The 15982-nt window shown below is 38.0% G+C and overlaps 1 protein-coding gene across 25 annotated transcripts in view; it reads left to right on the top strand.

The window, feature by feature from the left end:
* Positions 1-14825, top strand: part of col13a1 (collagen, type XIII, alpha 1) — a 95050-nt gene extending 80225 nt beyond the window's left edge. For 19 of the 25 annotated variants that reach the window (XM_047602975.1, XM_047602979.1, XM_047602971.1 and 16 more), the window contains 7 exons: positions 1237-1272; positions 2603-2656; positions 2769-2822; positions 3572-3607; positions 6367-6453; positions 9475-9513; positions 13609-14825. In XM_047602975.1, coding sequence (XP_047458931.1) covers positions 1237-1272; positions 2603-2656; positions 2769-2822; positions 3572-3607; positions 6367-6453; positions 9475-9513; positions 13609-13641 — 339 coding nt within the window. In that variant the 3' untranslated portion in view covers positions 13642-14825. Of the gene's footprint in view, positions 1-1236; positions 1273-2602; positions 2657-2768; positions 2823-3571; positions 3608-6366; positions 6454-7282; positions 7361-9474; positions 9514-9636; positions 10388-13608 lie in introns of those variants that run through there. The other 6 variants (XM_047602987.1, XM_047602982.1, XM_047602966.1 and 3 more) reach the window with 4 other exon arrangements.
* The last annotated feature ends 1157 nt before the right edge of the window (positions 14826-15982 follow it).

The following is a 15982-nucleotide window of genomic DNA, read 5'->3' as shown; positions in this document are numbered from 1 at the left end:
TATTCTAATACCACACAGGTACAGGTTTTTATGTGTTCCCTGCAACGTTCTATTGAGCATTTGTTTTAAGAGCATTTGTTCTCTGTATTGCTTTCAACCTAAACTCACAATCATTATCGTGGAGTAAGTTAACTAGTTTGTCAGCTGAAAAAGGCCAGGAAATGAGAATGAAAGCTCAATTCAGTTTAAGGCGACAGCATATCTTAATAACCTCACCTTCTGTAGTGAGATGTTCTGTGAAGGTGTTTGTGAAAGTATTTGTGTATGTCTCTGTCTGTGGACACATCCTGTCAACATCATGGCACCACAATGGCATGATTGCAACATACAATCATACAACGTATGACACACACAACAATGTATTTTAGCTCATCAGTCCCACCTAACATCCTGCTGCACCACTAGAGTATAAGTAGTAATATGCCGTCATCTCCTCGTGAATGTAGCTGTAAACAAATTTACATTTTTTTTCCTTTTTGAATAACAGCAGCTGAATCAGAATCAGAAAAAACGTTATTTATCCCCAAAGGGCAATTAGGAGGGTGAAGACTGGTACATAAAATAAGAGCAAGAGAATAAGATAACATAAGAATAAAAATTGCAAAAGTGGGCAAAAAAACAAAACAAAACAACAACAACAACAAAAAAAAAACAGCATATTATGTTTAATGGCAGGCTTGCTGCCAGTAACAGAAGAGAGAGATGAATTGTGGAAAATAATATCAAGACCAATATGTTAAAGTGTCAAAGTAGTATTTGACAACTGTTAACTATGAAAGTATTTATGAAAGTACAGTGACAGATCTGCACAGATAACAACTGGTTATTAGGTGTCACATACTACCAGTAGTAGCAGTAGTGGTGGTAGTAGTAGTAGTAGTATTACATTGTGTTGTTCAATTCATTCACCCTTGCAGCTGGTATAGTATGCACTTTACATCTACATCTAAATAGATGTACAGTGACCTTCTATGACAATGAATGTAAGAACAGTCAATGTACAGAATATTACTGTGCACAACACCTTGTCTGTCATCATCCACCATGACCCATTAATGTCACTCACTTTACCTCCACCACTTCCATTACCTTTCATTGGTCATCATCTGAATGTGTTGTTGAAGTCACTTGAGTCACAGCTTCACTCACCCCAACCCCCCACCTCCTCATCCCAACCCCCCCACCCCACCTTCATCCCACCATCTCTGCTCTCTAACTGTGTACAACGCTATACAGGGGGCTCATGGGTTAGACGGCAGACCGGGTCCAGTGGTGAGTGGTGCAAGTCCTGTTCCGGTCCCCTCAGGCTCCTCCTTCTGTCCCCCTTCCATCCCCAACTCCCACCCCGCTACTGCTTGCTTGATGTCTGCTATGTATGCCTGTCATGTCCTCTTGCTTTTTTGCTTGCCATGCTTGTACTGTCTCTTTTCCTTCCAAAAGAAGCTATGCGTGGATAGAACTGTTAAGGTTGGGGTTCTGAGGATACACATATTGAAAAATTATTTGAGCAGATGAAAAGAAAAATCAAAGCAAACTTGGTATTATAGACTTTATGACACTCCACAGCCCACACATTCCGTTTAAGTATGACTGACTGATGACACAACCTGATTTGCGATTAGATGTAGTAGATCTCGATGTGGCCCTTTTTTACAGTATGTCTACAATGGCACTGATTCAGAAGAGTTTGATGTTCAGCATAGATTCAGTGGAATTGAACACTAACTGAGTAAGCTTTGGGTAATGGAGTACTTACGGAGTATGGGTAAAAGTAGAGACAAACACATCACACTCTCCCTCACCAAAGCTGCTTTGTAGTCAGGTTCTTAGGATGAATAAGGAATTAAAACCCCACAGCACCAAGGCAGTGAACGTGACTATTTTATTTAATCAGTGAATGCACTAGTTTAGTGTGTAAATTAATTCAGCCTACTCAATGATCATCTATTACATACGAGCTAGCTACAGTGGCTGTTATGAAAAATCATTGTGGTTGTTCCTCTAGACTTTTCTAGATTCTTATCCACACCAACAGCTACACCCTTAAAGCAGACTGTTGCCTTGTCGTTTACATTTTTATCGCTATATTAGACGCACACTGTCAATCCTCAGTTCTCCATCCTGCTTCAGTATGTTCCTGCTCTTGATTCTTTACCGGCAGCAGGCTGTAAAGCTCCCATTGCTAAGAATTATCCAAAAGGAGCATGCAGAAATGCCTGTGCTGTATGTTCACATGTCATACGGTACAGTAGAGCTGGACAGCTGCATTCCATACCTCACTGCACATACTGGATATGCCTGAGATACCAGGTCCTCCTCTCCAATCCTGATTGCTGCTCAGACAGATAACTGCAGCTGTTGACTTTCTCAAATTTTCCTCCTTTTTAACCATGTGGACAGTGGTTCAACAAGCTTGGCATGTTTGTTAGATTAGTGAAAAATTGGTCCATTTGGTCCACATTATCCTGTCAACCTGTCCTGTTCACGTCCAACAGAAAGCTTGTTGATTTACTGATTTGAGGCATTCATTGATATTTTCTCTACTCCCAGTTTATTCTCAGTTTTGCTATTAGATGTTAATTTGACCGTTTCTGTTTTAAAGGGTCTAATAGGACCAGCTGGTTTGCCAGGGCCGGCTGGACCAAAGGGAGAGAGAGTGAGTATCTCTGTTTCTTTTATTATTATTATTTTCTGTCTTTATTGTAAATTAAATGTCTATAAGAGGACTCATTTACTTTTTTTTATTTAATTTTCTCTTATCACTACAGGGTGAAAAGGGAGATGCTGGATTACTGGGACCAATTGGGCCACAAGGCATCCCTGTAAGTCTGATATTTTATTTTACATATTTATCATCATCCTTAGATCAGTGAAAGCAGCACATGTATACAAAATAAGTAAATAATCAAAAATAGGGACAATATCACCAGACAATGAAAGTCTGACATGATGAAATACTCAGAACAATGCTGATTTTGTCAAAATCCACTGATTCCTTTATTCTCCAAGACAAATGAGTGGTAAACCTCTAAAGTTAACATATTTATTATCTGGTGTAACTGAATCAACATACAGTGCATAAAAGTATCAGAGACAGTAGACATAGAGAACCCAATCAAAAAAAGGAAACAGAAATATTATGCTCCTGTATTTGTTTCATTGGTATTGAATATGTGACAGGTGCAAAAGTAAGTGAACTTCTAGGATTACAAGCTATTTTCAAGGCCAAATGATAGTATTCTGTTCAGAAGTGTTTCTAGTCAATTTAAACACGTGTCGTTCGATGCTTCCTTCTCTTAAAAGGAGCTGATCTTCAACAGATGGATGAAATATAGTCCTGTAAGATTTGGGCAAATTTGTGTAAACATGAGCACAGAGGATACTCCACATTTTCTTTCTTTCTGTAAGATGTATCGATGGATACTTTTCCATCATCCCAAAACACTTGTGTCCCAAACACAGCTTGTGTTGAAAGCTCCAAGTTTCTGCTCATGAATATGCAAATATGCATAGTCCCTGGAAAGAGTCAAATACACACAGTCCCTGAAGTTGTTGTCATTTCTCTTTGCAGGGTTTAGTTGGACCACAAGGACTCAAAGGAAATCGGGTAAGACACAAACTGTAGGGTTCTCATAAAAATAGCAGAAGTTGAACCATGATTCTGGCTAATGAATGCACACTAGACTTAATCTGTGCTCATGTAGACTAAGTAACTTCTGAGCTTTTACCTATGACAATTTAACAGCTGAACTAGACACTTGTTATTATAACAGGCCACTTAAGTATTTGCATCCAGAACAACCATGCCTTAATTGTTGCAACCGCCTTTTGGAGCTTTAGTACATTCACTGAGCAGAATTGTGATAACTTCAAAGACGCTATTAAGGAAATTTGAGTAACAGAACCAAATATCAAAGCCAAATGACTCAGAATGTTTGCTTTGATTTTTTTATTTTTTTAAAATCATTATGAATAATTAACGTCAAGATGTATTTTACCATTCTTAGGCAAATTACTTGTTTGGTTTAGCTTTGGTTTGAACCTGATGGTCACTGATGAGCTTCAGATGAAAAGGAATGAATAATTCTTGATAATACCCCATGCATTTAAACAAAGGGGAAATGTTAATCATAAGTGACCTTCGTGATAGCTTTTCTTACCTTGAGGCTTTTTTATATATATTATCTTTTACATAACAAAACGTGTTAATTCAGTTTAGACACATCATTCACACGTGAGTGTGTTCAGACAGCTGAAAGCATATTTAGCTTTGCTAACCATGTGCTGTTCAGGACAAAATTGATGAGACTGATATTATTTCTAATACTCACAAGTAACTCTGTAATGTGTGTACTGCTATAACTCTGTTTCATTTTCAGGGTTCAGCAAATCACAGAATATCTTTGTAATGTCCACATACCCTTCCCATAAGAGAATGTTTCTGTTTCCTTCCCATTAACCTGTGACACTTTTAATATTTCCACTCCCATCTTTTAAGTCTTCACATTTCATGAGCTCTCTTAGCACATTCAACTGGTCATCATTTCACGGTGTGCACAAAGAAACTGGAAAATTTGATTTGTGATAAACACGCCTGAATATGACTGCCCACTTGAATGTGTTGAAGACAAAGCTGTGAGATTGTCTTTTTACTCTTTGTCCTGTCTTCCTTTGTTTCCGCAGGTCTTCTTATCCCCTTTTTCTTCCCTCCACCTTGCTCTGTGGCCTGTGGCTCTTTTTATTGCCGGGGTTGTCCTCTCTCCCTCTCACAAACCTTGGCCTCCTGCTCCTCCTGCATTCTAATGTAGTCCTGGTTTAATCTTCCTCCTCTTACACCTCCTACTCCTTCTTAACTCTACCTCTTCATTAAGTACCCCGTACCCTCTTCCCAAACCTTGAGCCCCTAACCTATTCCCTAAACTGGCCAGCAGCACTCTACTATCACAGTCAGAATGTATTGTTTTTTTCTTTTCTTTTTTTATAGCTGCCAGCACGCTGGTGATTTTGCATGTTTCAGAGCTAATGATTTGTAAGATTTGTTAAGTTTATCTCGTTAGACAGGAATCTCAGTCTGAACCTTTCAGTATGCACCAGTGCTTTACAGCAAGTGCTAATAATTAATTTATCTTATTTGTAGCAGACTACTAAAACTTAGTGGGCTTCATAAATTAAAAACAACAGGCCCAACTCAACAGACCCGCAAAGAACACCATAAGTGACGATTCATGTCACAGTAATTGCATGAAGCTATCTCATCTCAGAATGTGAGCTTCTACTACAACTAACACAGCTGGGTTCTGCATTTGAGCCATGTGAGCCTTAAACCTGAGCAAATTCAAAATTCTGAAATTCTTGTCACTCAAGTGATGCGAAGACAACACTGGGAGGATGTTGTAGTGAGACGGTTAATTATTGTTCTACCCTATAAATCATGTATCTATCTATCATGATATCTGTATCTGGTCACTTACAGCCTTAGAACTAGGGCAAGTGTTCTGGCAAACATGTGATCTAGCAATAGTAAGAAAAACTAAAACAAAATGCACTTTTAGCGTCATATTTCAGTCACTGGGCTGTGTTATGTTGGTCATGGCTAATGAAGCCTGTCTGGTAAGCTTACTTCTTTCTGTCACAATAGACCCAGATCAGTTTTCTCCTCTTCCTTAATTGTAGTCACACAAAACCAAATTTATCTCAGTGACATCTCAGAATATCAAACTTCATACATGTTTTTATACCACTTTGACATTCCCACTTATAATACCAGTGAATCTTCTTTAATATGGAAAATCACTGGGTTTTCTCTTAAATTACTATTTAATCCAACACTTTCTCAACGTATCTATCCTCTTTGGTTTTTAAATGTCTACGAGGGTACGTTCAAGGTCGAGGCTCACTATAAATTCAGTTCTTGAACCTGACAACTGCAGTATTTTTTATTGTTTGTAACGTCGATTCATTTAGGTCAAATATGTTTTTGGACAAGTAGTAAAAGCAAAAGCGTCAAAGCACATTTAACAGCTAGATTCCTCTTTCAGTACTACCTACTTTTCGGTATTGGGTATTGGGCATTGGTTTTGTAACCGACCCACTAAGTGCACTGGCTTTAATGTCTGTTTTCTAACTCCCTCCGCTTACTCTACCTTCCCACTAATTTTACATTGCAAAATTGTTTTTTCAATAGCAAAAGGCACATCAGATGAATTAGTGCATTAAAATAACTCTCATATTGTCTAGATTACATAAGTAAGAACACCTGACAGATGAAATATTCCGAAAAAACAAAACAACTACAACTCTTGCTCCGTGTGTCGCTTAGTGAGGAGGATTAAAGTTTGTCTTTTTTTAATACGCTGTTGTTTGCAGGGAGAGAGGGGCAAGAAAGGCAACAGGGGGGCCAAAGGGGATAAGGGAGACCAAGGAGCACCTGGATTAGATGCCCCCTGTCCATTGGTATGTCAGTAGTTAAATGTGTAACCAGGAGGCAAAGGGAAGGACCACTATGTTAGAATACAACATGTTCCCATAGAGCTCCAGTTTCTCTGACGATTTGTATTCAGTAGTCAGCTTCCTTTTGCCTCTGGTATTTAGTGGTCCTAATGCACCTCAGGATGAGTGTGGTCAGGTGGTTATCATAGTTTGTCAGAGGTTTGGGGATGACTGGGTACATGACTGAATAGATTGATTACATCATAAATTTGATTATAGATTTGATGATCTATCCAAAAAGATGAACTAAAGCAAATCAAAGGTTGCAGCATACAGATGAAAACAGATTGATTATAGTTTAAGAACTACAGACCACAACTCTGCCTGAGGAATCTCTTCCAGGGATGAGACAGACAAGAACCAGACAGCTACTGCTGATGAATATCACAGTTACAGATGTTTTACTTTCTGCATCACCTCCGCTTGCTCCCTTTGGCCCAAGGGAAGAAAGACCCAAAACTAAATTGGACTCAGCCCAGAGTTAGACAACAAAACTCCCCAAACCTGGTCTGGAAACTTTGACGGGTCTTCATGTTGGTATCTGACCTTGGTAGAAGAATTCCACATCAAACGCTGATCTTATTATTACCAAAGAAAGAACCAATCATTACATTCATCGCAGTGAGTCCAGTTCCTGTCAGTCCCAGGTTGCCTGCATGTTTAGGAAACCTGCAACGAGTCAGCCAGTGGACAGACGTGGAGATCCTCCGGCCGTCAAGCAGTGGAGTACAAACACTCCTCCGCTGCACATAAGCTGCAAAACTGGTTTTTAAAAGGTTGATTTCACAAACAGGGTTTCCGAGGCTTTAAAGGGGAGAAAGGTGAACCGGGCTTGCCAGGCCTGGACGGGCTGGATGCCCCTTGCCCTGTGGTATGGTGTTCTTTCTTTCCCTTCACTTTTCCCAGCATGCCTTTAGCTAGCTCTAACTTCACCCCTCACTGTGGTCACAGAATTTGCACTGTATACAAAAACAAGCATGTTTGCATGGACATTTCGCTCACCTTATTTTAAGGGTTTCACCACCTTCTTAGTGCTAGGACAGAACTTGTAAAATTTGCTCAAACTTACATAAACACACTATCCTCTCTGACTACAGACACTCCTTTAACTAATCTGTTATCATCACTTTTAGAACCTTTTTGTGTGTACCACAGATGCATGATTCAGCTCTATAATTCCCAAGACATAGCCTCCGTTAATCTTACGTTTTAAACATTAACATTATTACGTATACTACACCCTTTCTTTGATATTCCTGGTTTCCTGCACCATCTCTTGCATGAAGCACAATTCTTTTGCCATTCAGAATACCACAGGTTGCGAAAACAGTGGGATGAAACCAGAGTCTTGGTATTAGCAAGCATGGTTCTTTTTGATTTGTATTTTTCTGATTATCTGTAGAGATGCACAAAGCCTCATTTTGACCATCATGAGATGGTGGCACTTCTCTGATTGATTGAGTTAATGTGTCATCACAAGGATAGTAGAACAAACACAGTGCTTGTTGTGAAACAGTTGTTTACTGGTTTTAAGTTTGCAGAGACAAAGTTTTTTTCTTTTATTTACTAACTGGTCTAAAACGCATCTTTTCAAGAAGCGTCAAATTCAAAGCAAAAGACACACTCCAGGTGGTTAGTAGTATGATAATTCCTGAACTCTCTCTTCACAGGTAAGGAAATGGATTAGGATTTCCCTTACGACCATGACTTTGTAAATTTGAAAATGTATAAAAGTAAAACTTCACAACAATGATTTAAATAAATGAGACCATCTTGGAAAATGTTGGTAGTCTCTTTTACAAAAGTGCCTGTAATTGGCATCAATAATCTTAATCTAAAAATATTGTTTGCCATTAGTTGCAAATATAAACATGTTAAATATGATTTTCCCAATAGTCTATTGGATGTTTTACCTTTCACAGACTGTCTAATCCTAGAACCTGTCAAGCTTCAACTTGAACAACAGTACCATTCTTCTGAGGTGTCACAGTAATCTGTCACTGAATTTACTCTCCAGTTTAACTCACTGCCATAGAGTAAAATGATAGAGGCTTCCAATCCTCTTGGTCATTGTCTCATTTGTTTATTGTACCTATACTTAGAATTGTGGATGATTATTCTTAAAATACAATATAATGCTTTAATGTTAGACATTACCTGGTGCTAACCACATTACCTGGTGGATTTTAACCACAGCTGCAGTTCTTTTAAAAACAATACCTATCATGTTTCTAATATGAAAACATATCTCTTGGATAAGTTTAAAATCAGTGCATGGTGGCAAAATGCGACCAATTATGTACAACTATATCTGCAGTATATGACTTGATATGGTGAGTATGCTTCTAAGCGTCTAAAATTAATCTTAGTTGTTGCAACTGGCAACAAATGTACCACTGTGCCATAGCCCTAGATTTGGAAATGGAAATAAATTGGTAAATGTGTGATATAGTTTGTACAAGTGTATTAACCTGTTATCAGAGCAGTCGACACATTGCTCGATTTAATAATTACCACCTCTTAAAATATTATAATGTGACTGGAATTAATGTTTGTAGTATAAGGGTTATTAAGAAGAATCATGCATATAATAGTGTGTTCTAATATTACCCGTTCTTGTAGCAAAGAATGTTGTTTAGTTAAATTTTCCCAAGTATAATATTGCTAAAGCAATAGAATATGTAAATACTACTAGCACACAACTGGAGAATAATTTAATGGCTTTTGAATTCAGATTCTGGCAGAGATTGATGGGTATTATGCAGAAATAACACTATGTCCTTACTTCAAGAACTGGAACAGAACTGGGTGGCCAAAATAAATCTTTGTTACTCCAAAGAGCAAATACTAATTTCAACTGTGTTTCTTTATAAAACACAGTTGACATACAGTTTTTTATGTTGTGGGTTGTTGGTTTAATACTTAAAAGCGTCTAATATCTCCAGTGTACAGTAACACTTTGTAACGTTTTGTTTTTCTCCACAGGGAGATGATGGTTTACCTGTACCAGGGTGTTGGAATAAAGTAAGTTTAACAGTGTGCCGTGTTGTTGCTCTTTGCTTTAGCTGCTCGTAGAATATGCTAACTTCACCAGGAACATTGTTTGAACTAACATTTGACATTTTGCCTTTTGCTTTCTCCTTGCAGTGACGATAACTTTGGATTGGCTTGTGTGATTGTACATAGGATATTTATTTTTTTTAATCTTTTCTTATTCTGTTATACACAGAAAAAAAAATCTCCGTAGAATATATTGCAAAAAAATATGTACAGATTGTTATTTTTAATACATATGATGCTTATGTAATGGAGTTTTATATCTATGCATTATTTTAATATGATTAGATAAGTAAAATTTATCATGTGGCTACACTACATATGCATGATATTTGTGCATAATGTGAAGTGGATAATGCTTAATAACTTATTGTATTACATTATTTTGTTCTGTTTTAACAGACCATGCTGCACTGAGTTGTGGGGCTGGAAAGATTATGTGTTTGGAAAGATTTGGTTGAACTCTCCTCTTTATGATAAAGGGTTAAGTTTCAATTTAGCTAATGTTCACACAGTCTTGACTCTGCACATTGTATTTTTGGACATATGCTCATATTGTACTGAGAAGCATGCAAAGTCATTAGGTCAGGTTTTGGGGCTCTAGCTGTCACTAGAGCAAGAATAAGGGATAGGCTCTCTGAGCTAGTCTTGCCTTCTCTTTGGGCCTTACCAAGCATAACTGGAGCATGGCTCACAGACTGTTTGTAACTTTGTTCTATTATGTTCTTGGTTTGCCAGGCATGTACTGGTGGAAAGGACAAGACCAGCAAAGACAGACATAAAATAAAATAAAATAAAATAAAATAAAATAAAATAAAATAAAATAAAATAAAATAAAATAGCAGGTATATTGTTCCTGTGAAGTGGAGATGTGAGCAGCCTATTTAGTTTCTGTTGATTAGCTGGGTATTGTTTGGTTCTTATTAATTTATTTTGAGATTATTCTGTAACGTTGGCGTTAATGGTCGTGCTACAGTGTCATTGACATTTGTAGCACATTGTATGGAGAACACATCCTGCCAACATGCCCTAAAGGGACACCTTAAGATCCAGTCTCTGAGCTCTGGTATATCATAATAAGAAACCAATCATAGTTTGCCATTTAGTTTACTGATGAAGGAGGGTATCAACCACAACCTCTTAATCATTTGAAGCTTTAAAGTGCAGGCATGTAATAGCCTGACATGCTTAGCTGTACCACCAGACAGGACCTTTTCCATGTCTTATCTTTGTGTATTTCTTCTGGTTTAATTTTATTGTAAATAGTATTGCCATGTTTTATGAGCAGCCAGACCCTGCTTTATAACTGCAAGATTATGTTTATTAACTGTTGTGTTTGTAGACTGCTTGCCTGTCTTTTAATATGACGCACTGTATACGACCCATATTGTTGGATGAACATATTGCTGCTCACCCTAAAGGCATGTCAGAAGGAAACTGTAACTTTTTTTTAAAAGATCAAGGATGTTTTACCTGCAAGCTAACTTCATTCAACATTGACAATGTTGAAGAAATGGAGGGATTGACTGCAGTGGAGCTTGATCCGTTATATTCTGCTGCTGTTTGACGAAGCTTTTTGTTGTGTTTTGCTCTGCCTGGATTTGATGCCATCAAGAGATTATTGTTGGATCCTCACCAGCAATAAAATATTATGTTGTGTTGCTGTACACTACATCATATTAACTCATGCCATAGTCACCAGCTGACCTTTATTTTGCTGTCATATTGATCATAACAATGTATGCGTTTGTTCATTGTGTTCAAAGTGAAAATCCTTATTAAATATACACTTAAAAAGATTTACGTTTTGTTAACTACAGTCCCTTACTGTAATTAAGTATTGTTTCATCTTGTGTCATGTGGACGTGACCTGCAAAACCCAGCCATTGAGAAAACAAAATAAATAAGTAAAACACAAAACCATTAAGGAAATTCATCATTCCAAATTGTAGGTTCCAGGCTGAAGAATGGGATTTAATCTTTGGTCAGAGGTTTTACTGCACTTTGGACACTAACACCAGTTTGCTAAATGTCTCTGAAGGACACTAACCCAGTTTGATTTACATATTAATCAGTGCACCGACTCATTTATGGAATGGTTGTATTTGTAATTGTATATATTTTTTTAAATCTAACATAAAGAACCCTCAACACACACTTTTATAAACAGCCTTTCCAGTGCAGTCCAGAGTTAAGTTGTCTTTTTCTTTCTGACATACCATTCAGTTCATCCAGCCCAGCTATATACAAACTGGCCACTAAAAGTTGTTTTTTAATATTAAATGAATGTAATACCCAAGAACTTGAAATGATGGCAGGCAGGCTTTTCCATGGCAACATGCTAAATAAAATGTCACTCATTACACTATTATCCATACCTAGTCCACATTATTCAGACAATGATGTTCTAACAACAGCACCTTTCAATTCAATCAAGTTGTATTCATTTATATAATGTCACAACTAATACAAAGCATCCCACAATTCCTCTGTACACATTGCCTGAAAAAAAGGCATGATTGCAAAAGAATACATATTAGAGTTGAGCCGGATACTCGAGTATCCGTTACGGATCGAGCACATTTGCCGATTACAAGTATTATACGAGTACTACGAGTCAATCAGTGCGTTTACATGCACGTGAAAAAAATTATGAATTATTACGAATTATGAATTATTGCCTTAATCGGACTATAACAGGAGAACTTAGTTGACTTAAGTAACACGTCTCATTATCGGATTCAGTGCGTTTACATGCAGAGCTTAATCGAGCTATGCCCAAAAGGTTAGATCCGCGCAGATAATGCGAATGAATCAGTTTTCAGTCGGATAATGTGTGTGCGCATGCTCCACAACCGCTGCGCTGGCGTGTGACCCCAGAATAAAAGCGTCCAAGAAAGCCGGTCGCAGAAGAAGAAGAGAAACGGAGCCGTCTGAAAGATAGCGCGGATCTTACCTGCACCAGAAGTAGCGCGAACATTACGTACAAGATTAAAAATGTACTATTATCCGTCGGGTTGTTGTTTGAAATGCCGGTCCGCCGCATAACCGACTCTAGTTTATTATATCGCGTAATAGGTCAACCCGGAAATCGGGCCGTATTAACGTGGTATTAACATGCTGGAAAGACACGTATCGCCACCTAGTGTGGAAGAGGAGACAGTTATTCGATTTTATTGCGCTGCATGTAAACTGGGACTAGGACTGTAGTCAGCAAGTCGAATTTTGAGCATAGGTCGATTAAGCTCTGCGTGTAAACGCACTGAATATCTGTGCTCGGATTGAAAGAAAATCCTCATTGGTTATCTCACTGTGTCTGCGTTCTGCCATAGGCGCCGCGCCGCGCACCTCCCCGACACACATACACATGTGTTGCTGTGTCCCGCTCTGCTGACTCTGTCACACAACAGGTCTCTGTCTCTCAGGGTCGCGGTCTTTTCCGTTTAAAATTTCTTCAGGTTTGTTTTTACACTCGTCAGTTACATTTTACTTGATAATTGCAACAGCATATGTATTCATTGTTGCAAAACTTGTTCTGTAAACAGTTCGTTTGCTATCGTGATCAAGCCCCGCCCATTTTAACAAAGCCCGACCCACTTCCGGATTAAAGCCCGCCCATTTCCAGTTTAGGTCCCGCCCACTCTGAGTACAGATGCTGAATCAGATGGTTAACAGATACAGATAATGCTGTACTCACTCATCCCTAATACATATAGACATACAGACGAGTCCCCCGCCCTCTGAGCCTCACCCCAGAGGCCCCTCCCCTCAACCCATAGGACCCAAAGGCCCCCACTGACAACATTCTGTTACCAGACACCACAGGACACCCTCAGAAGACCCACGGCCATTCTGTGATGAGTCACAACAATCGTGGAAATACGAGACCTACACAATATTAGGAAGGCGGTCATAATGTTATGGCTTATCAACGTAGCTTAAACAACTCTGGACAATGCACTGTACATCAAATCATTTTATGCTTTGCATATGTTAATACACCTTATTTGTTTTGGTCATGTTTCTGAATTGATTTAACTGAAACAATGCATATGTTTGAAGGGTCAACATCCTTTCCAACTGGCTAAGAAGTAGGGCTACTGGAAACCGTCTCCTGAAGTGACAGAAAGGAAACTTGAAGACATTTGAAGGAATCTTTGAGTTTTTGCCCAAACCTGGAGTTGGCATTTCAACATTTTTCCAGAAGGCTGGACCTAGGGCCAGTAGTGTTGGAGGCTCCGGTTGCAGTGCACAGTAAGCACAGTAACTACAATAAGACTGGAAAGCAGAGACCTTGCACCACCCTGCACGCAGTCACCGAAGCCTTTCTGGACACAACAACCTAGTCTATTTTACTCCTAGTGAAAATGGGGCATGGACACTAGCTATTTCTTGTGTTCAGTGTGAAACATTATTATAACTGTGACAACAAAGTTTTCAGAGCAGCTCACAGAGCAGAGAGACGCCATGTGTTTCCATGACAAACCAAAAGAACAAAGGGAGACCCTCTTGATGATTCCTTATTGATATTATCTAACTCACTGCCTTTTCAAAATCCTTTACCTGCAGCTATGACATTATGTTTGAATGATTGTGCTGTATAGAGAATACAGCAAAACATAATATGCGTATTTGATATTTTTCACTTTTTTTATTGAGGTGTGTTAGGACACCAAGGTTCAGTGCTGTATTTGTAATTATTGTACAAAATAAGACACATAATTGTATGTGGAAAAGTACTCTAAATAGAGTTCTTTCATGAAACAATTGTTAAGTATTGAATAAGCATCAAAAGCAGTACTCAGTATGCTGATTATACACAGATGACTTGAAGATGAACTGTTTCTTGATGCATTTGCAATTTGTGAATATTTTGGGCCTTCTTGTTAACAAGACTTTACCATTTTCACACTTGCATTCTCTACGTATACTGTCTTTGTTATATGCAGTAGGATATAGTGTATCTAAAAAGGTGTTTTTATTTTTTTTGAGTCAGATGTTGGCATTTTTCATATTATTTATTTCTCATATCTCCGAAATTTAATTCATTTATAGACAAAAAACACCGCTGTCAAAATATGTAATCTCTCTGTACATACAGATTTAACTAATCACCTTAGCCAGTGTTTTATATGAAAAAATATATATGTAACTTTCCAGGTTTGATTGAAAATCAGATTTAGAAAAGCATTCCTTGTACTTTATTATTTGTTTGTTGAAACTTGAGTTTTTGAGTTGACTTCAGTTTGAAAATGATAAATTCTTTATAATTCTTCTCACATATTGTCCGGTAACTGGTTCGGTTTCTCAAGTTGCAGTTTCCTTGAGCTCTCAGTCATCATTCACAACTGATAACACTAGATTTTGTTGGATTTCAATTCCATCCAACAATCCATCCATTAACTATAGACCTTGTCCTCTAGAAGATCAGAGGGGCTGAAACCTGTCCCAGCTGTCGTCAGATGAGAGGGGTTGTACAGCCTGAGCAGGTCATCAGTCCATCGCAGGGCTAACGCAGAGAGACCAACACACATCCACAGAATTTCAAATTAACAGAGCGCCCAGAAAAACCCCACGTAGGCACAGGAATAAAAGGCAAGCTCCATACTGTATATATTGTAGGTTTGAACCTTCATGACATAATTTGTCTTTTATTCCAATAGTCACCTTCTTGCTCAACATATAATCTAGATATTTTATTTTGAAGCACCTTTGCTTATTCTTCTCATAGACTTAGACAACTTTTCTGAATTTCAAAATAGTTACAGTAAACCACTAAAACAAACCTGCATCAGACACATATTGCATAGCATCTGGAAGTTTTCTGCTTTAGGCTTTAAATTTCCATTTTTGCACAAAACTACGAAACTTTATTTACTGGGTTTGTTTTGTCAGAACTTTTCTGTACATTTGAGTAGTAGTTACAAAGTACTTTGTATGTAAAGGACGAATCACACATGTTACTGCATGAATTTAGGTTATGGAAAAGAATGGGAGGTTAATGTAAATATACAGGAATATATATTTTTTTGTTGTCAGCAACTTCATGCGGATAAAAAGGCTGGTGGAACAGAGCTGAAATCTAGTGACATACCTGTGATATTCTTTTCCTTTATTTCTGTTAGGACGTGCTATTTACTCTTGACACCCTGACTGGTAGTAAGTGACATCTTCTCCTTGTAGTCAGTTGGCTCAGGTAACCTCGCCAGCTTTGATCCATGCTTTTGACTGGTTGCTTCTCAATAACTGAGGCTCATGTGTCATCAACACTCTGAATCACTCACCATGGCCAACTGACAGACAAAACAGGATCTTTCCTAAATATTGTTAAAGTGATTAAAAATGGTTGTGATAAAATACATGTACACAAGACAAGACAAGACAAGATAAGATAAGATAAGATAAGATAAGATAAGATAAGATAAGATAAGATAAG

The sequence above is a fragment of the Mugil cephalus genome, chromosome 13 (assembly GCF_022458985.1).
Source record: "Mugil cephalus isolate CIBA_MC_2020 chromosome 13, CIBA_Mcephalus_1.1, whole genome shotgun sequence".
Classification (NCBI taxonomy): domain Eukaryota; kingdom Metazoa; phylum Chordata; class Actinopteri; order Mugiliformes; family Mugilidae; genus Mugil; species Mugil cephalus.
Note: the sequence above shows the minus strand (reverse complement) of the source record. Positions and strands in the feature narration are given on the sequence as shown.